This window comes from Micropterus salmoides, unplaced genomic scaffold (assembly GCF_014851395.1).
Source record: "Micropterus salmoides isolate LMB-PRFRI ecotype aquatic unplaced genomic scaffold, ASM1485139v1 Ms_hic_scaffold_22, whole genome shotgun sequence".
In the NCBI taxonomy this organism is placed as follows: domain Eukaryota; kingdom Metazoa; phylum Chordata; class Actinopteri; order Centrarchiformes; family Centrarchidae; genus Micropterus; species Micropterus salmoides.
Window position 1 is genome coordinate 20,334,082 of NW_024041373.1, and position 22,585 is coordinate 20,356,666.

General features: G+C 39.1%; 1 protein-coding gene across 1 annotated transcript in view; it reads right to left on the reverse strand.

Moving 5' to 3' along the window:
* The window catches only part of grid1a (glutamate receptor, ionotropic, delta 1a), a 260,845-nt gene that overhangs the window by 48,425 nt on the left and 189,835 nt on the right, over window positions 1–22,585 (reverse strand). Inside the window, exon 5 of the mRNA XM_038737961.1 lies at window positions 4,991–5,044. Within this exon, the coding sequence (XP_038593889.1) occupies window positions 4,991–5,044 (54 nt within the window). The remainder of the gene's footprint in view (window positions 1–4,990; window positions 5,045–22,585) is intronic.

Sequence of the window (22,585 nt, forward strand, 5' to 3'; positions counted from 1 at the left end):
TCCTCACCAGCCAAATCCTGGACAAGTCCCTCCTGACAGACTTCTACCGGGCCCACCCTGACAAGCCGGGGGGTCCGCCTGGAGGCGTCCGGTGAGGGGGGGTCCCTGTTGCGGTGGCAGCCCGGCTGACGGTGAGTGCCCTGTGCTCTTTTGTTTCTTTTTCCTTCATCTCGCATTTCTGTTTTCTCCCCCGTGTCTCCTCCACTCTCCCTCTGTGTGTGCTCTCTCCCTCTCCACCCGGAGCACGGCTGATGACCCACACCTGTGTCTCGTCAACCTCCATCTCCGCCCGCCACACCTGCCAGCCATCAGCCTCATCTTCAACAGTATTTCTACCCCGGTTCTCCACTCCATCTCCGCTTGATCGTCGTCGCTCTAGTCCTGGTGCCACTTCTGCGTTCTAAGCTCTCTGATACCTCGTTCCCTAACTTGTTGTCTCCCGAGACCTGTCTTTTCTTTCTCCCCGCCAGGTCCACTCACCTCCGCCATCTAGTCAGTCAGCTGGGCTCGCCTACCTGCCTTCTCCCCTCGCCTCTGTCGCCTCGGCCTCCTGCCCCCTCTCGGTCGCCTCACTTGAGACTTGCCAGCCCCGCCAGCTCCTCGGCCCTCCGCACCCACGTCTGCCGGCATCCAATTTACCCCTTTTCACCTCCCGTCTCCCCTCTCCCCTTTTTTCCCCTCAATAAACCTCTTTTGTAAACTGACAAGCGTTGCGTTTGGGTCCGTTCTGTCCGAAACCACATCCCTATTTAACCACAAGTCAAATATTAAATCCAGTTACAGCAGTTTCATTTCTGTGGCTTGTTTTTATTTATTTAATCCTTGTGCAAGCAAAATACTCTACATTGTTCTCTAATTTGTTAATGTTAGTAATTGTTAAAGTACTAACTTGTCACTAATCATTTTGTTCAACATTTAATTATTTGCTGTAGCACATCAAACTTTTTTTTATGTCCCGCCCCCTCCAGGTTGTGATTGGTCGGTTGATAAAAAGTGACTGACAAGCATGTCGGCTCTGTTGGCATGTTGAACAACTAAATGCAGCAATACAGCAAACGTTAAATGGCCAGCGAGCTAAACTCAAACCTATCTTCTCCCAGTTTTCTTCTGTCTGACCACTTCAGCTGCTGCCGATGTCACTCAGTCTCCGTTACAGAGCGACCAGAGCACTGGCATTTCTCTCGGTGCTCCAGTGGTGAGTCCGACTATGTTTTCAATGATCAGCGCCAGGTGGTGAGGGGGGTTAAGGTAGGTTGTTGTTAAAAGTTATTGGCACACTTCTCATAAATCATTTTTCTCACTGAATGTAGGCTAATCTGTTTTTAGGGGCTCATGTGAGAGCCCGGTAATAAATAAATAAATAAATAAAATATATATATATGTATATATGGGGCCTCTTCAGTAATCAACCTCCCTTGCCCCACAGTCTGGTGTGGCGGAGATTGCATCATTAGAATAGGGTCCTCCATCTCAGTTGCTTGATGGGCAGTTACCCAAGACATCAGTCATATCATGACTGTCCTCCTCGACTCTGTCTGTCACAGCAGGTACAGCCACCTAATCCATCAAACATTCGGAGGTGTCACCGTGCTGCCTTTGAAGGAAAAAAAACAAAAAAACAAATCCTCCCAGAATGCACAATCCATCTGAGTCCACTCCACTAAACAGTGTCAGACGCAGACAGCCTTCTGTGTGCTAGCAGCTGCAACACCCTGCTTTAGTAGGTGGTTTAGGGAGACGCATGCCTGCCTATCATCCCCGTGCCATCCTGCTCAAATCAAGTCCTGCTGCACTTAATTTTTTCCTAAAGATTACGTTGGTCATTTATGTATTGAATATGTTGACATACCCTGAGGGCTCACTGTGTGCCACTCAAACCCACTCTGGTTTTAAAATGCATTAGTGTCAGTCGCAAACTAAAAAACGTTTGAAAAAAGGTATGTCAATGGAAAATTTAGTTGTTTTAGTCAAGCTTTTCTTTTTTTCACTAAAAGGGCACTCCACCACCTCTACACGTCTATTTTATAATGTTGCTTTATGGGGAAAATGTAGTGGTTTTGGGTTTGACCCAAACTAAGGACTTAGGATATTTCAGTATCTGCTGTGTGAATTTAGACCATTTCTTTTATTTTTATCTGTCTCTTGCAAGTCCCCCAACTTACCACTTACCATACAACCATACTTTGCTAAAGTACAGTCGTGTGTGATTGAAGACCTTTAACCTATTACTGTATTTTTAAATCAAGTTACTGTATGTAATATTGTCACACTGTAATGCAAGTGCAATGCCTATGACACCTGTGAATGAAAAGATCGACTTATCAGGACATGGAATCTTCCTTTTTGTTATCTATAAGTTTTTTACACCTCATTGTTTATCTGACTTGTGATCATACTCACTCGTCATCATCATTTTCTGTCTCCATCCATCTCACTCTGTGCTCTTATCGCATTTCTAGCTTGACAGCTACATTCATCGTGCCACACGTTGCCGCTGGTGGCAGATTAGCATAGGCGCTTGTTGTGAGACATGAATGAAATGTGAGACTTCACTTTGACTGTGTGGGGTTGTAAAGGCCGGCAGGAGCCTGGGGAGCTAATGGGGTGGGCAGGTGACAGTGAGCCTCAAGATCACCTGGTTAAAATTAATGTCACAGCTCAGTCATGACCAGGCAGCTAAACAGGAGCAACTGTCCACAGGGACTGTCACCCTGACAGGCGAATGAGGTAACATGGAAAGCTGTTATTTCCCTGCAGGTTTTTGTGAAACAGCCGGACTGCAACTGGTCAGCCTAACAGGATTTCCATGAGTGCAGGGAACAGGATCTAGTATTGTGACTGTGTATTAAAATTGGAGTACAGAATTCACCAGCTGCTGCAACGAAAGGAGGGTGATTCATATTCATATCTCACATGTTCGAATTAATTAAAAAATCTCTTGCACAATCTTTGTGCCATCAGCCATGTTAGAAGCTTTTGCAGTTAGATGCCTGGATTCAACTTACATGTTGACTCTTGTTGTATAAAGTATAAAAGGGCTCTAAGACAAAAACAGGATTCAAACGAAAGGTGGACTTGTAAGGTGCTCATGAGTTTTCATGTTATTTCAGAGAGCTCTGGAGGCCAATAGGAAAAATAGATCGGCATAAGTAGTAAATGAATTTTCTTGTCAGCTTTTTCAACATGTCTGTGTTTTTCTCACTTCAAGGTGATTGTCAGCTTCATGGGCAGTTTTTTGTAGATGATGAAATGAAAAGCAGGGAAAGAGAGAGAGATGACAGGGATAAACAAAAACTACAAGAAAAAAACAAATCAAGGATAAGCAAAAAATATATATTTTCACTACCTTCAGAAAGAGTAAAAGAGCAAAGGAGAGAAAGATGAAAATGAAAATTGCATATTGAGAGAAAGAAAGACAACGAGAAAACAGAATGGAGATATATTTCATAGTTTACAGATACAATCGGGCACATTCTTTCCCATTAAATTTGTGCCAGTGAGAGGTAACACTACAGTTTGCCACATCACATCAACCATTAAGGGAGTGCCATGGAAATTAACATGCCATTAGTTCATACTTTCCCAGAGTTGGATGCAATTAAAGCTAATGTCTTGGTGAAGGTCTGTGGTAATTGACTGAAAGGCATGCATGAGTTTGTGTGTGAATACTCCTTCAAATTAAGAAGTAGTCCCCATCTTGTCATCTTGTTTAAGACTATGAAAGCCTTTTTTGGAGATATATAAACAAAATAATATGACTTAAGCTGTCAGACACAGAAAAAGTTTCTCAAAAGCAACTCATTTATTAACTGTTAATCGTTATGTTTTGTGTATGCTCAAATGCATGGTGAAAATATACAATGTAGGTTTTTTATAAGCTCATTATAGTCTAATATGAAGTAATTTGATCCTCATTAACTTTTGTAAATCAATATTTAAGCTACTAGAATGATGCACCATAAATTACAAAATAACCATAAATGATGACTTGTTATATTGTATATATATATTAACTAGCTATAATTTTGTCATCCTGATTGTCCATACTATAATTTTATTGATTATTATAATCTATTTCATGTTTGTAAGCTCCCTCCTCTGTTGCTCTCCTTGAGGTTTCTTCCATTTCTTCTCTGCTGAAAGTGTTTTTCCTTATCCATATCAAGGGTCTAATGATAAAGGGTGTCATATGCTGTACAGATTAAAAATCCCCTTGAGGCTAATTTGGTATATTAGGCTATATAAATAAAATTGACTTCACCTATGGTTTTTGAATATTTCTAAGAATGTTGCTTAAACAACATAGGCTATCTGGGGTACACAGACACATTAATCGTGCTCCATGGATTATGGATCAATATGTGTCATGTTTTGGATGTTGAGCAAAGGTTCAGATATTTGTATAAGTGAGGAGGGAACATTTAATTAAAATACATGGACATTGTTGTATGTGCATGTTAGACAGAGAGCTTCTGTTAGGCACAGCAATGCTAATATCACAGGTCTTTCATCCACTGCTTTTAGTATCGGGCCAATCCTATGACTTTCCCCTTATTATCAATTATTATTATCAGTTTGAATCAATGGAAATGCAGCGCTGATGCATTAAAGCTAAAGACAGAATCCACTGTTCTGTATTCACAAAGTGCACCTAAATTTTGTGCTGCTACAGCCACTTTAGAAGACCATTTAGGTCAATGTCAGGCACACACGCACTGGTACAGAGGGGGAAAGGACACACTAACAGCAACAGTTAAAGGGAGGTAAATACCAAATAAAGGTCCAGTCCCTCAGGCACCCATGATAAAATAAAAACAAAAGATGTGTTGCTAATCTCAGTGAATATGAAAGTGCACAGAGTGGAACTTTCATAGGTTTGCATGTGTTTGTGTGTGCCTTGGCAGCAAATTACACTGTGATGACAGAGGCAAACTGACACTAAGGTCTAAATTCACTCAGGTGCATATAAGTGTGTTTGTGTTGGCCTCACCTCATTGGCATAGACCCAGTGGCTGTCCTTGGATGCCAGGTTCGTTTCCACAGCCTGCAGTGATAAATAAAAAGAAAAAAAGAGAGAAGACAGACAAACAGAGAAGGACATTTTAAGAACCTTGTGCGCATTGAGATTTTACAATAGACCAAGTCAGTCACCCCTTAGGTATCTCTGGAGCTTAATTTGTAAATCAAGATGTCCTGGAACAAAGAGAGAGTGCTGGTCCGATGGTTCAGGGGAGCAAAAAACATCACGGCATGCATCAAAATCATACAGCCTGGAGCATAATGAACAAACCCAACATTATAAATAATGCTATGCTGAGTACACCTGCAATATGCAAGCTCAATATTCTCACACTAGATGTAAGAATAAAGCCTGGAATACAGATGCACATATTATACCCACTGTTATGGGACTTACTTCAATAGCCATACTCATTATTGTATATCTTATCTTATATTTCACCTTATATTGTAAAATAGTGACACAGAAAATGTGGAGCCCACAGAAATAGGTGCCAGTGTTGGATATAAATCTGTAACCTATTAGATTCTGTGGCACTAGAGGGTCAAAATAAATTGGCCAAATACTGACAAATATGGTGTGTAATGAGCTGTTAAGGCTCACCCTGACAAACCTATACAACTGACCAACAGTTTCTGCTATTACAGCTATCAAAATGTGTTACCTTATCAAAATAAAATGGGGTTACCATTTTGGTTATTTTGGAACCATACTTTCTACTGAGAGGACAGGCTCTGTGTTGAGAGTGCACAGCTTTTCTTTACAGTGCGACTGTTTGAATTTGAAGAGGTCAAAACACTTGTAATACATGAAAAGAACAACTGTATTGTTAGACCAACACATTCAGGCCTGTGGCCTCAGACAGGGTCATCAAATGATGATGACGAAATGTGGTGGTCTGACAATGAAGTTGTTTTTTATGAAACGTGTTGCAGGGTTTTTGAGCTTTTTATCTCTTCCTCATGAACCTTGGAAGTAGGTGCAGTTGTGCCAGACTACTTTTACAAATATGGTGGAAACCTTATTTAGACATAACGGCTACTTCATGAGAGTGTCAGTTTTAGTCAGACATCAAATGGGATTATTTAAATACAAGATCATAATATTCTCTAATTTCTTTCCCGCTGCTCAGCGATAATTTTCTTACCTGAGGTCTATGCCAGGCAAATACGTATACCTGGTTACATGTATACACAACAGGAGAAAATCTAGTTTCTCTACCGCAATTACAGAATCCGGGATTTTTTAAACACATGAGATTGAAAAAATCACTTAACAGCACAAAACAGACATGCCCTGAGTGAACTAAAACTTCTCAGTACAGGTAAAAGTAAACCCAGTTGGAATTACCGTCCATCTCATTATGAAACTTCTCCATCTGTCACGAGACTGCATACATTTGACATCAATTCAATTCAATTCAATTCAATTTTATTTATATAGTGCCAAATCACAACAACAGTTATCTCACAGCGCTTTTCATAAAAGAGCAGGTCTAGACCATACTCTATGATGCTATTTACAGAAGCCCAACAGTTACCACCAACAGCAAGCACTAGGCGACAGAGGCAAGGAAAAACTTCCTTTTAAGAGGCAGAAACCTCGAGCAGAACCATGGCTCAGGGTGGGCGGCCATCTGCCTCGACCGGTTGGGGGTGAAGGAGAGAGAGGGAAAGAGAGAGAGAGAGAGCGAGAGAGAGAGAGAGGGCAAGAGAGGAACAGAGAGAAAAATAGAAGGTTAGATATAGGTCTATAGTTGGCTAAAACATCCGGATCATGTTTGGGCTTTTTCAGAAGAGATTTAATTACAGCTACTTTAAAGTACTGTGGTACATAGCCTGTTGATAAAGATAGATCGATCATATCTAGTATAGAAGTACTGACTAAGGGCAAAACTTCTTTAAGCAACCTAGTCGGGGATGGGGTCTAAGAGGCAGGTTGATGGTTTAGATGAAGAAATTATTGAAGTTAGTTGGTAAAGGTTGAGGGAAGCAAAACAGTCTAAACATATATCTGGTTCTACAGCTGTTTCTAAGGGTTCCTGAGTTTAGAGATAAGTCGGTGCCAGTTGAGGGCAGGTCTTGGTGAATTTTGTTTCTAATATATAGAATTTTATCATTAAAGAAGCTCATGAAAAAGAGGGATTCTGTGGGAACACTATTAAATGTTCAATTTCAATACCATATACCAGAACAAGGTCGAGGGTGTGGTTAAAACAGTGAGTCGGTTCATGAACACTCTGAGAGAAGCCAATGGAATCTAACAGAGAGATAAACGCAGTACTAAAGCTGTCATTCTCAATGTCCACATGAATATTAAAATCCCCTACAATAATAACTTTGTCCGTTTTAAGGACTAAAGTTGACAAAAACTCTGCAAATTCACATTTCCAGATTTAGCTCATCAAACTGCAGGACGACCATAACAGTGCAAGAGCAATATTTACCTCCATGGTTGAAACGCGTAAACTTGTATTTAAAATTACAGAGTATGCCATCAAGATTTCCCTGAAATTCAAATGGATGGGCCAACATTATCAATTAATACTTTGAAACACCAGAAAGGCGCTGGACTTAGTGAACTGCCTAAGATTTATGTAGTAAAAGAATAAGAACATGTGCCATGGGGATTACCCTTTAGTCCCTTAGTATACTTGACAGCAAGATTTCAGAGCAACATGTGTTGGTGCACAGAAAAAATTTCAGTCTTGTATGGTTGGCAGCTCAATGGTGAAATCTTTGATCTAATTTAAGTCATATTCAGATCCAGAGGGTCAAATATGATCAGCATATTTATAGAACAGGAAACCAGCCACATTTCAAATGTGTCCATAAAGAGACAACTCACAGAACTCACAAGGATCACTTCAACCATCACAATGCGCATGGTCTATGTGATCCGCATTAGCAATACATAGTACAGTAGTTGATTTTATTTATCTGGGCATTTATCATACTGCAAGGGACATTTTCAATGTGATAAAGGTGGAGAAGAAAGGAAATATTTCAATACTGTGTCGCACAACCTTCAGACACAACATAACACTGGAGGGCTTGTGCATGTTTGTGTTTCTGTGTGCAAGGTGTGGAACAAAGCAAGAGCTGGAGAAAATGGAGGCTCAAGGTAGAGCTGTAGGGACCACTTTAGGCAAAAGGTGAACAAAAAGAAAGAGCAGACGCAGATAGATGAAAGTGAACTGTGCGTGTGTGTGTTACTAAACTGATACGGAGTATTATTTTAGTAAAATTAACATTTTCTCAATTAAAACTGTAGATTTATATGGAAACATGATTCTTATTACAATATTATTATTTTGCAGATGATGCAAAATAATGTCATTTGTGAGTGATCAATTATTTTTTATTATAATAATGTCTCTCTGGTCCTAAATAAAATCTGACAATGAACTATTGTCTGCCTTCAAGAATAACCTTGACATTCAAGACAGACGACAGCTCCTTGAGCTGAATTCATTGTTCCAAAGTCTGTCAGATGCCATAGTGGTAAAAACAATGTGAAGAACTGCAGTGTGGGTTAGTTACCAAATGTGGTGCAATGTTTTGATGAAGCCCTGGGCACAACAGAACCCACCACTTGAGAGGGTCAGCCCCAGTTCACAGCACAACTGAACACTAAGAACCTTAGACATTCTAGAAATAAAACCTTGTTAAGCTACATGGTGTTTGTGAGCTGCTGTTTAATCTCGCTACTGTATGGAATGGACAAACACATACAGTAATTGTGCTGACATACTGATGTGTGCAGCTGCTGTAACAGACAAAGCTGTGCTAAATTTATAGATGATAACCTTGAGGTCTTTCTTTGTTAGTCATTGCTGCCATTTTCTCCAACATCAGTCTACGAAAGCAAAAGCAAACGGTGAGAATCTCGTGGGAATTGATATACAGTCCCCTCCAAAAGTATTGGAACGGTAAGGCAAATTCCTTTGTTTTTGTTGTACACTGAAGACATTTGGGTTTAAGATCTAAAGACAAGTATGAGACAAGAGTTCAGAATTTCAGCTTTCATTTCCTGGTATTCACATCTAGATGTGTTAAACAACTCAGGACATACCACCCTTTGTTCAAACCCACCCATTTTTCATAAATTAGATGAAGGCCTATCAGGTAAATTTATGTAATATAATTTTAACAGACATAGTCTGCCGAAGCCTCCCTTCACTGCTTGTCTGGGTGATCAACATCCCACCCCTCCTGTGACCAATGGTTTGACTGTATGTGTATTCAGAGCCAGTGAGCAACTGACTTTCAAAATAATAATAAAAACTGCGTTAACGTGCGATAAAATAATTGTCGGCATTAATTAATTAATGCTTTTACGTGCCCAGCCCTAATACATACATACATCTATATCTATATCGATATCTCTCGAGCGAGCGAGAGATAGAGATAGATAGATAGAGAGATAGATACAGATGTAGATATAGATATATAACAGAACACTCAACAGAGACTTTACATTCTTAGCATGAGTGGCCCATAGTTCAGGTAGCTCGTCATTCAAAATGTGAAATAAGATTATAATTGAAAAGAGCCTGAATGCTGAGACCTCAGAAACATTACAAAATATACAGTACTTAAGGGAGTTAGTCATTAGGATTCAAAACTTGCAGCTCCTAAATACAAAAGCCCCTTGTGCCTCATTCAATTCCTACATTATTTTGCCTAATCAGCCCTTTCCTAATCGCACATAGTCCTATTTCAGTTGAACTAAGCAAGGGTTTTCCCCTTTGCTCAAAATGTATCACACCAAAGCCTAAAAATCCATTTGAGACCTTAAATGTTATCGACATCCAGGCAGAGTAATTTCGGCTTTGTGCATTTGCTTTCTTTCCATTCACTTCAGGAGATGATGTAACAGTGAAACTCTGGAGAGCAATGTGGTTTTGGAGAAGGAGGCATAGAGCCTGGAGTGACATCTGAGGAATATTCTATACTCTTGATCCAGCCAAAGCCTGGCGACAGTAAGATCTCTAATCAGAGAGGCAAAGTACCCCAGGCATGTTCTTATACAGTAGCAATGCCACAAAGGCAGCGAAAGAATGCCAACTCCAATTTGAAACCGTGACAGCCGAAAAGGGATTGAGAGGAATTGCGGTTAGGAGGATGTGAAAATAGGTGGGGGAAGGTTCGGGCAAGCCTCAGACGACAGTATAAACTCATTCAACACAATTATTTGTTGTAGTATGAAATCACCTTTTAAATGTTTGAAAGCAAAGCCAATTGGGGTTGCACATTTTGTCGCCAGTTTATTAGGTAAACTTAACTAAAATGAATTGCTTCTAATATAACAGTCTTGCAATAATCGTACCTTCATGAAGGTTATAATGTTCAGTTTTTGTTGATACTGTTTTAGAGAGGTGTTAATTAGATGCTAATTAAAATTATTGCTTCTAATATGAGCAGCAGTAGCCTCATATCACAACAGCTACTGTATGTATTAAAACCTGCAAATTTAAGATGAGTCTAGTATCAAAAAAGGAAAAACTAAGTGATAAAATGTGTTGCTTATAGACATGTCCATATATAAACATTGTTTGTGTAATGATCACAACCTTCTCAATTGCTCACATTACAGTGTACAAAGCTTGCAAGCGAAGCAAATCCCCACCCTGCAGCTTACAGCTTAGATAATCTAAATTCAATATGTCTTCAAAACAAGTGTCTACAGTATCACCATGTGGAAAGAATAAGCACCCTTCCTCCCAGCTGGAAAAAATAAACACATTTATTTGTTTACTCAGTGCATCTGGTGTTCACTGAATGATACTTGCGATTTGGTTTTACAACAAAAAGGGACATTTGATGTTTACAGTTTTGATTACTTTAAAATCAACAAAGCTATGCGCTACAACAAATGTCAGACTATCATGTACAATGCTGCCTGAAATATTTACATAGCATTTGCAGTCTCCAAAATATGCATTTGCATCACAAAATAAGCCAGTGGCACTTCAAAAATTGCTACTCAGTAGTTGCTATGAGCAGCAGTCAACAGGGGGAAAGCATTAGCAGAAATTGAATTGGTTTTGAATTGCAGTATATTGTATCAAATTCATCTGTATCATTTTAGGGTTAGAGATTTGGGTATCTGACTGTGGATTGTGTAGCTAAATACATACCAAATCACCTGAGTGGGAAGAATACACTCCCCTAACATCTATCTGTCTATCCATTCATCGATCATATAGTATGGTGAGTACATTCACACACTGATTGTTCCATTCTCTTATCACTGAAATGCTTACACACTTGTTGTGCAAGTTCAATGACAAGCGATTCATCCCTATTTGAGGCAATGCACCATGTTTTTAAGGTCAGGTCAGTATGCATACCAACCACAGGCTTCTGTTGGTTTGAAGTGGGTGCCTTTCATGGAGTCTTGGTATTTTGGCCAAAATTTGAAGAGGGTGTACAATGAAAAGGTTTTGGTAGATGTCACACCTTCAGTGTTCTTGCGGTGTGAGGATCTCACAAAGAAGCCAGGAAAGAGTAATGAGGTCTGTCATAAAAGATTCACAATAGTCCCTTTGAACACAGCCTTGCCACTGTTGCTGTGGAAACACACCTTCAGGCCACTTAATCTGCTCCATCAAAATAGCATTGAACACAAAGGTGCCAACTGCCCTCAGTACACCTTTAGATTGGTACAGACATACAAATGGACATACCCTTTACAAACCCGCATATACGCATGTAAACTATACATGTACGGGATAGTTTAGAGTTTAAATTCATCACCACTATCTAATGACTGACTGATGAATCCAAAAGAAAAGCCAGTCGGGTTACTGATAAGTGGTAATCCAACACCTGAACAATATCTCTTCTGACCTTACACTGTCAGTATCAAAGACCAAGAAGATGGCACACACGTGTCACGTTAAAAACAAATCAAGACTCCCATCTGCCATTGGACTAAGGCCACTAGCTTTTTTATGCATGTAGTTAGCTTCCCACAGGCTTATGCTATAGCCATGAGTGGAATAGCTAATGCCCCCACTAGGAGGCTCACCAGTTGGCCTCGTTATATGGACTAAAATTACAGGAACCTTAGCACTGTGCTCATGAGCTACCATGAAGGCTAATGCCAAACCCTGTGACCAGTGGATGACCCCCTCTACATCCTGAATCACAGCCATATGTGGTGGCTACTTTTTAACTGTCCATGTGGCATATTCCTTCTGTGGACTGCTGTAATGTTGTGAGGGGGATTCCTCAGTTACTAACAGGATTAAAACTGTGTGACATTTCATGAATACTGTAGCAGGCTGAGGACCCTCCTGAGTTCAGGCATTCAACAAGGCTGTAAGAACCTTTCAGGGCAAAAGTTATGTACAATGGACATGGTCTTAGAATGGATTCAGCCCACAACACCAACAAGTACTTTTAGACTTAGACTGGATTCAGTCACATCCCTCTGATGCTATTAAATGAAAATGCTGTCTCACAAATTCTATAAAATATTTATATTATCCAAAGCTTTACTTTTTTCTCTTCCTCCTTTTTAAAACAATCAAAACAGAACTCATTCTGTTTACAGAGTTGAACAGGTTATACCTTCTGGCATATGCAGCAATCTAAAACCCAGGCAGCATATGCATGGCCCAGACAAACAATCAATCAATAAATACACACACACACACACACACACACACATATATATATATTTATTTTATTTTAAGAATTCAACTCAGTGTGTGGCATTATGAGCAAGCTTTGCGTAAAACAAAGAGAGTTTGTAGGGAAATTCAAAGTTTTCAGCATTTTAACAGGACACCTAGCACACTTCTTGCACAATACAACTAAGCAGAAGACAAACTACTTTGCATTTTTGGAGGGTGCCCTTGGGAAAGCACTGAACATAAACTAAACCCCTGCACCTGGGGGAAATTTATGTTGTGGATCTTTGATGATATTTGCAATTGAATTTTTATTGCACAGCTGATGGATGTAATAAACCAGGATAATTAACAGAGAAGAAACTGATTACCTTACTGAAAGTTATTTGGTTCATCTGTGACTATAGTTACAACACAAGGACAAGCAGATATATGGTCAATGTACTGTAAAAAACAACACACTGGTAAAACACAAGCTTATTACAAATACAAAGTGGTGTATATTTAGAATGATATTTCAACACAGTGTAAAAGGAGGTGACAATATTACACAGAACATTAATGTTCCACAGAACAAACACAACAACTGTACGCTGCATGAGGAGTGCATTTTTGGAAACATGATCAAGGCTGAAGAGTGAGACACCACTGGTCTAGAGAACGAACTGGCAGATAAACTGGAACAAGGACGCCTGGGCAAGACCTGTAAGTTGCAACGCTGAAAATGAAGTTGTCAAGCTAAATCCTATAAATATTAAAATCTGTAATTCATGGGACTGGATCCAAGCAAGAACAATAGATAAGCAAAATAATGCTATTCAAATGTAACTGAATAATGCATGCCACCATTACCTAACATTAGTCAAGTGATTTCAGGTGAGTGAAAAACAATAATTGTTTCCCATAAAAGCACTTCCTACCATTCTAAGGCCATTAGCTTCGCATAAATAATCACAGAACTTTCCTCTCACACGGAACTTCACTCCTGAAAAACACATCTCGAGCGAGGTAAGTGACTTTTATTTGGAAACATAAATAATTAAGCTGTCCCTTTAGTCATTGTTGCCTTTAGAGCAGGATAGGTAGCTTCTTACAAAATCAGCACAAACAGAAATTTATTAACTCTTTTATTCAAACTTCTTGAAACAGTTTTGTGTAAAGGGTCTTAAGTAAACAGAAGTGAGGGACACTTTCATGTGTTTTGTTCTACATAAAAGCTGATATAATGGCTAGCTGAGACCTAATTGCTCCATTTTGTATGGCCGGAAAAAAGCCGCTTTGATTACTTGCAAAGACTGTTGCAAAAGAGTTCTTGTGGAGCATTACAGTTAGTTATAAAGGCCGTCTCACTAAAGACCACTATATGACTACAATGCAATATCCTTACATGACACCCATGGCTCACGAAGCCTCACAGTTTCTTCATGTGCTGGGGACTATTTCTCTCACATTGCCTATAAGGAGGCACTCTCCACCAGGGAAGAACAACTAGACACACATTCACAGACGACTACAGACTCACAGTGCTGTAATCTCTGCTCGAGGGTACACAATCACACTTTCACACAGCTGAAACTCCCTCAAAGTTACTACTTGCACGAGGCAGCCAGGAAACTAGAGGGAAAATAAAGGTGAGGTGAGAAATCGGGGGGAAAAATGAAGGTGATACTAAGTTATGACAGCTTTGTCAGGATGTCATGAGAAGAACTTGTTTTATTCTTTAAAGTCTAGCTTTTTTTAATGCTTGGCTGTCTGTCCACTTAATTGCAGTGACCTGCCTCAGGGAAATGGAGCATATGTGTACTGCAATTTCTTTGAAAGTACAAAGATGAAATGCTTCTAAAAACAGCATTTTGAGGTTCCACGTTTTTTAAAGATTTGCTAAATAGTAAAAAGCATGGTTTGGTAACATTTCTGAAATATTTGACTTTTATAGTTGCTAGCTTCAGTTGGTGCTAAAAAGCTTATTACTGTCATATCCCATTCTAATTTACTGCTACTGAAATTGTTAATTTGAGACTATTCAGCCTCTTTGGTGGCCTATTTTAAACCTTCATCTTATGCCTGGAGCATTGATGTAATTTTATTATTTTCATTGTCTAACACACATTATTACATCCAAACTTAAGTATTAACTTAAGTATTAATCAGGACCCTGAATAAGCTAAATGTGGGTTGCCACGCAGGGTGCAGGAAAATCTGTACATTATTTCACAGGTTTACTCAACTGAAGAGCCAGTTTAGTTTTTATCTTTCTAATGTTGAATGTGGGTCAAATGCAGACAATATTATTCTTCCAAAGAATCTATTTAATCGTCCGCTGTGACAGACAGTACCACAGAAGAAGATGTGCTATCACCTGCCAAGAGAAAATGAGGCTAGGTTGTGCCAAGTGAGGGAGAGAGTGTGAAAAAAATTGTTGCTTTTATAGAACATCAGCAATTGAAAATAAGACAGAAATCAGAAATGCACCTTACTGCCATTGGTGTGTGTCAAATAACAGGTGTGGCTGTCCTGATCCAAGGCGCCAATATTTTCTGTATTTTCTAATATTTTTACTCCCCTTGCCCTCAATCACTATCTTGAGGCACCATTAAGCATGGAACTTAAAAAATGGCTGTTGGTATGAAACTGCGGGTATGCTGGACAGCTCCCTGTTGAACTGTAGATGTGTGTGAGTAAGAGACAAGGAGCTCCTGAAAAAGACCATTCATGCCCAGACCTACTCGTAATAAAAGGTAGAAAAATAACCAGATGTTCATTGAATAAAGGGTGCATTAAAACATTTTGACTGGTGAAAGAGGGGGAATAAATAGGGATATTTTGAAGAAAACACAGGCTGAGACTAAAAAGATGACGATATAGAAGCAGAGGCCATAACAAATGAGAAACAGGTACATGGTGTTAATGCTTTGTTTTCTCCTAAAAACGCATCATTAAATGGCTATAAATCACTGCAATGTGCCCAATGGGTCGGTATTGATGCTGTTGCCCTCTTCTGAGAAATCGGGGACTTCTTCGTACTGATGACTATTACAGGTCAAGGTAAGTAGACAGGCCCTTTGTACTGGACTGTTCCTGACTAGGCACAAGTACGCAAGATAAGTGGGTAGGCAAATAAGAAAGGAGGGAGCAGCAGAGGTAACAGTGGGAGGTTAGATGGGCCAAAGATGAACCTGAATCGTATCCTAATTATTGCAGCACAGGGTGAGACACGTCTTCTCAGAACACCATGGGAAAGATGTGTTATGGAGAGTGGGAGTGTGAAAGTTTAAGTTTTGACATAATGTTAATTCCAAACAGCCGTGACAGCCAGTGAGGCTGCTGAGAAAAGGAGAGGAGGCGGCAGTGATGGCAACTTGCTACCAACTACTCCTAACAATGTTGAGAAATATTGTTAAAGGAGATATGTTATTTGTTTTGTGAAATGTTTTTAGTAGTAGTATTTGTTTAATCAGCACTGTGTTTACAACAACTGGCTGAGGAGAGCATCTATACTGGAATGCATGACACTTGATCAGGGCCATGAATACTTTTATTCATAGCGTCTTTATAGACAATAATTCCCAGTAAACAACCCTCAGGGGAAAATTAGAGAAAAGTCTGAATAAGCTGCATTTGTCAACAAATTAGTCCTATACGCTGTAAATAAAGCATTTGTACATGCTTTTTTGTTTTTCCCCAAGACCACTTTGATTGTATCAAAGATACATAGATACACAGTTTTTTCTATGAGCAGTGGTTACGCCATGGTTGGAAGGAATCTAATTTGCCAGCGCGCTTTGGTAGTAGCCTCAAGTAATAGTTTTGCTGCTTTATTGCTGGCAAGCTTTTCAATACACCCGGGAGCACTTTAATTTAATATGTCTCATCAAGATCAATAAATGTGTCTGAACTGTGATTCTTTGGGACATACTGCCCGTTAATAGGCCACAATGATTTTAGAGTGACCATTTTCCACAACCTCATATACGCAGTTTGGTGCTCTGCTATTCTGGAAATCAAGTCAAATCAAGCCAGAGAGCCACAGTACTGCCAGAATGTACAAAAGCAAAGCTCTTATGTACATTAACAGAAGCCTAAAAGGGAAAGATTCATTTTTCATTCACATAGCTCTTTCCATACAGTATGTAGCGAAGTGCACAAGGAGGGAAAAGATGTGGGAGGATGGGAGGGTTCCCAAAGCTGAGGAAAAGGAGGAGTTGTGGGAGCGCATAGAAGGTGCATGATCAAAGCCTATATTTTGAAATCACTTACTTCTCCATTAGTTTGATTAATGGGGCCAGCCTCACAGTCAGACAGAGGCAAGGGGCTTGAAAAATGATGCAATTACTGCTTTTTGAATAGAGGGCTACAAAGGCCTGCTTGAAAGGAGGATCTGTAGGAGATTCTACAGGGCATCCTGGACAGTAGACTACCTCCTTTTCATCCATCTATCCCTCCGCCACACACCCTGAAGCCCGACAGCACTACTATAACCCTTCCCCTCTGAGGCGTCTCTCATCAGGCTTAGTGGCATGCTTCACTGGCTCTCTCTAAGCTGGTGGACCATACTATAAATTGTGATTAATATATATCTGCAGCATCTTTTAATGTTTGCATCGCATTCTGTTTAACAGACAATGTTGCACTTTATTCTTTACTAAATAAATTTTTTTGGCAACATGTATTTCAGTGCATTTAAACCCACATTTATGTTACAAATGCTTTTCAAACAATATGAAAATATTATGTATCCTCTTGGCTGTTAACTGTAATAGTGATGTTTTAATAAAACAGTATGACAGTTATCTCCAAAGGCTTTGAAATGTGGTCCACTTTAATTTGGTTGAAATAATTACACACATATTGCATACAACAAAAGGAAGCCACTATATCTTCTCTCAGCCAGTGTAGCTTGTAAATGAAACGAAAAGGGAAAATGTACAATTTTAGTAAAAGAGACTGTTACATCAATATATGTAATTACCTGAAAAAAGCTGTAAAGATTTACAAAAGGATCACTTTGATAGACTTTTCATCTGTACATGAACCTAGATGAACTTCACAACTGATGTCATTGAGACAATAATACTTCCATTGTCCAATTCTAGCTGCTTTTATGAGCCACTGTGTGTGGGAGTCTACAGGAGACTAATGGCAAAATGTGAACTTGTGTATTGGGACAGTACTTGGGCCATGAAAGAGCCCATTTTCACAAGAACAGACAAGAATGCAGATTGAGAAAGGCCTTAAAGCAACAGATTTGTCTGTTGGATTTCAGGTTTACTAATTAGCTCAATCATTGCACCACCAAGACAATGAGAGAAAGAGATTAAACAACAAAATGAATAGAAGAAAGACAAAGAAAGACAAAGAAATAGGGCATATAAGGCAGAATTCATACTTGTCAAAATCTTTACAAGCCAATGCATTGAAGTTTTCAGCTGAGTGCAGCAGGTACGTGGAAACTCTTCTGGAAAGTGGAAAGGGCAGGAAAACCTTTACTTTTATTCTGCAGTTCTTAAAGGCCATCCAGTCTATGTAGTTTTAGGTAATAACTGCTTTTATAACTACAATTACATTTCTCTGTGGGGAATCCTGATTATTTCTATAATGAGACAGCAAAAGTCTATTTTCTGGCCGGGGTAAAATAACACATGGTCACAATGCCCATGGTTGAATGTAGCACCACAGTCACCTGTGATGTTATGCCAGTGTGTGTGCCTGCATGCTTGCTTGTTCGAAAACATAGGGAGGGAAAAAGTCAGAGGGATGAGGGAAAATGGATTCACAGATTCATGTAGTACATTTCTAACATGGTCCAATTTTTTATTTGACAGAAGGCTTCTTGGCATGATAATGTTGTCAAAATTTCAGCTCTAAACTATGCTTAAATTAAATACGAGATCATGGGTAAGTGTTGGAACAATTAATCAAGCAACATTCTTGGCAGAGAGTGAAATCCAAGTTCAGAATATGTCCCCTGTGCTCATTTGCACATTAGCATTTACAGTGATTCTCTCCAGAGTGCTCTTTGGGTTGTTACATCAAAATCAGTCAAGGATTTCATTCAACGCTCCCAATGCAAAGTAAATCAGCAAATGAAAATGCAGAAACACTCACAGCCTTATGAAAACTCCCACAGACTTGTCAGAAAAAAAATCTTCCCAAAACAGCAGGTTTCTGTACTGAGGTGTTGATGACCTGGTGCATAAATAATAGCATTGAATTATTGGGACTGAATCCACGGTTTGAATTACGGGGGGGGGGTCTGACCCCCCTAGTTATGGTTTGGACCCCCCCAAAAGAGGTCAAACCAACAGTTCAGGGGGGTCTTTCTTACCTGTATTTGTAAATATTACAATATATTTGTGTACTCAGTACTCAGGCCTTATATTCAAGAATCTTGAAATACAATTTCAGACACCCCTAAAATGGACCGTACCATTTCCTAACATTGACGTTAGTTGAACATGTCTGTCTGCATCACTCGCAGCGCAGCTGCTCCAGTCCGGTGCATCACACGCTAATGGAGACGCAGCAGGTTAATGTCAGTAGTTGACTATCTAGCTGCTTTAATACACTTAACTTTCCTACCTTTAGAGATTCATAATTAGCATTTCTTTTACTTAAAATGAGCTATCTGATGTTAGCTAGCTGAGAGCCCACCCATTCATTATAACAATGTAATTTCACATTTTATGTAATTATCAGCTAACACTGGTGTTTAGGCATGAGCAGTGAAATTGGGGATTAGTTATTGTAGAGATACATTTTTACATCAATGTATATAATTCCTATTCCCCAACAACAGTGTATGACTACTGTTTTATTGGACACAGATTACATAATTCACAGTCAACATTAGCAAGACAAAAGGAGATATTTGCTAAAAAAGAGTAAGCTGAAACTTCAAACTTGATGAGTATGATAAAAATAAGGAATTAGAGATAATAATAATCCAGACTGTATTCTATGTGTCTTCAGTTCTGTATCAACACTGTGACGGTTTGTTTTGAGTGGCCATGATGGTCTGCTGTTGTGTGTCTGACTTGCTGGCAGTTTTGCTCTAGAATACCATGAACTGGTGTAATGAATTTGATTTATCATCATCTACAGACTGATGACATTAGTTAAATAAGCAAGGATATTGTAAGCATTGTAAGATTTTAGTTCACTAAAGCCCATGCCTGTGCTGAACTGGGTTTTCTTTTGGACGTGGAAAAAAAGTTGACCCCCACTGTTGTCACTGTATAATTCACAACCTGACTGAATCCATAATACGCATGATTAGGGATATGTGGGAATGTATATTGCTTTGAAAGCTTCCAAAATGTAATAGTCAATCAAATGACATATTACTGTAAACTACTCACTATGAATGTTTTTCTATGTAAAAGTAAATATAAATGGTCTCTTGTTTACTGAATTCCTTAATAACCAACAAACCTGAGGCAAACAAACAAATCAGAAACAGCTGCAACATCAAGCTGCTCTAGTAATTTCCCGTAGACTGACTGATATACTGAAAAATACCTAAATAAAAATATTTATGCAACTAATCTCACTTTTATAAAATGCACATTTTGTGGAAATGCCACCTGCATATCTTCACATACAGCATTTATGCATTAATGAGATACAGTATAGGGTTATATTTTTTAAATGTGGGTGTTAACACAGACCTGCAAATGAGACATCAAAGGAACATATGAATATGCATGTGCACATGTTGAACACTGACTCATACATATTTGTGTAAGAGCAAAATAAGGAAAGGAAAAAGTAAGCAAGTAAAACAGGTAAGAAAAGGGTAATAGGACACCTGGGCTGGAGTTTATATTTATATTCTTTCCACAGGGGCTGTACTTTAATTGAACATTTTCTTCAGAGCTTTTGGACTGTGGTAGGCTGTGTGCTGGGTACCAATACAGTACTTCTTTTCCAAGTGGTTGGCTTTGCAATTACCCTTATAACTCTTACTGTATTTTGAGTCTGCCACTTGGGAATTGGGCAATAATCCTGAGCCCACAGCAACAATTTCACAGAGAAAGAACTTGCCGACAATATTGTAGGGTTTTGGTATAATTGCATCTCATGCTATGCTGCAGGGAGACAAATATACAGTGATAAAGCTATTAACATATACAGACAAAGTAACTGTATTTTGACTACTCCAATTTAACAAGAATATGAACTACACAAGTGTTTTCAAGTTTAAGAGTGAACTTAAACTGAAGCAAAAGGAGAACAACAGGCTCTAAAGAGAGCAACTGCTATTTAAAGGACTTCTGACACTCATGTACAACTCTAGAGGTCACCAGATAAATGAGATTGACTTCACCGGGTGCCTTTTATGAGATTAACTGTTTTCCCTCCTGAAGAAATAAAAATTGCCCAAGGCATTTACTGTTTCAATAATGCTAAGCATGACTCATAATCGCAAACATCAATCAAAGTTTATCACCCTCTGTCAAGACATGACTGTGTTTTGGGTGCTGCCACTGAAAAACATAAACTGAGATAGGTTTTTGTTCTGTACACCTTAGTGTATTAAATACTTCCTATTCTTACTAAGCAGAAGCATAAGGGACAAGGTTAGTGATATCACAGGGGCTAGGAAGCTATTTAACGTGGGGCAGTGGTGCCAATATTGTATTGTTTTCATCACTTTCATCATCATCATAATAATTACTTCTACCACCATCATCACTAACACAATGTTCAAGTTATTTACCCTTTGAAGGCCCTTTTCCCATATGACATTGATTAATGTGATGGGATAAGCAATCACCTCAAATACACCACAATTTTAATTCTCCAGCATTAGTTATGAAAAAGCAAATTATTTATGAAAAGCTCTTTAACTTCAGCAGATGATTCATACTTGTGCAAGTAATAACAATCCATCAAGTAAAGAGCTTGCCAACTGCCCTGGTTTCAATTTTAATACCAGAGTTTGGATATACAACCATTTCTCTTGATTATTCTGCCCTCCCATGAAATATGTACCTAAAGAGGTGGCTTTATTTACATTTTGTTGGGAGTAAACTACTTTGTTACAAAGTGCTGTGCTGTCGGAAGTGTAATGCATGCATACAGGCAAACACATTCTGAACATTTCAAACACGTGGCCACAGAACGTTAAGTTTTTCACCAGCTCCCAGGAGGTACCATTAATTGATCATGGACAGAGAGGGAGCCATCTATTAATTACCTGTCAAACTGTACCACTTATTCATCACACAAAGCATTTAATGTTTTCTCTGTGTGCACTACAGTGCCTCCACGCTCCATGGTAATAACAATTGGCCTATTATGGAGAAAAATCACGTGGAGTTGCTGAATGTAGTCACACCAACTAAATTGTTTTGCTGTAAGCCGGGAATGGGACTGGAGTTATACAAGGGCTACAAAATGACACACTACAACACATCTAATACTAACATTTGGGTCTATTATTGTCTGTACTGTACTCATTATAGTGACTATCTCCATTTTACTAAATTAATGCAGGGGAATAAAGACAACTGATGGTAAAGTGTATGAATCAATACCATAATGCATCTGTGTGTAACACAAACAGAGATATGACATAACAAATAGAGAAAGAGAATATTACAGAACAAATCAAGTTTGTAGAGAGGATGAAAAGTTAACAGAGGAAGAGAAATGGAGACATAGACCAAAGTATACAGTGCAATAAGAGAGGAGAAAAAAGAAGATGATGTTGGGGGGGGGGGGGGCAAGGGCAGAAAGATAAAGTGTCCATGTAGAGAGAAACATGAAACCATTAAGATGGGGAAAAATACAAAGAGGAAAAGAGGGAATGTCCTGTAACAGGGACAGAAAGGGGAAAAGAGACAAAGAGAGATAGAAGAGGAGGGAACAGAGGGCAGAGGAGGATGAGATGTAGGACAATGATAGATCGTTTTCTGCCA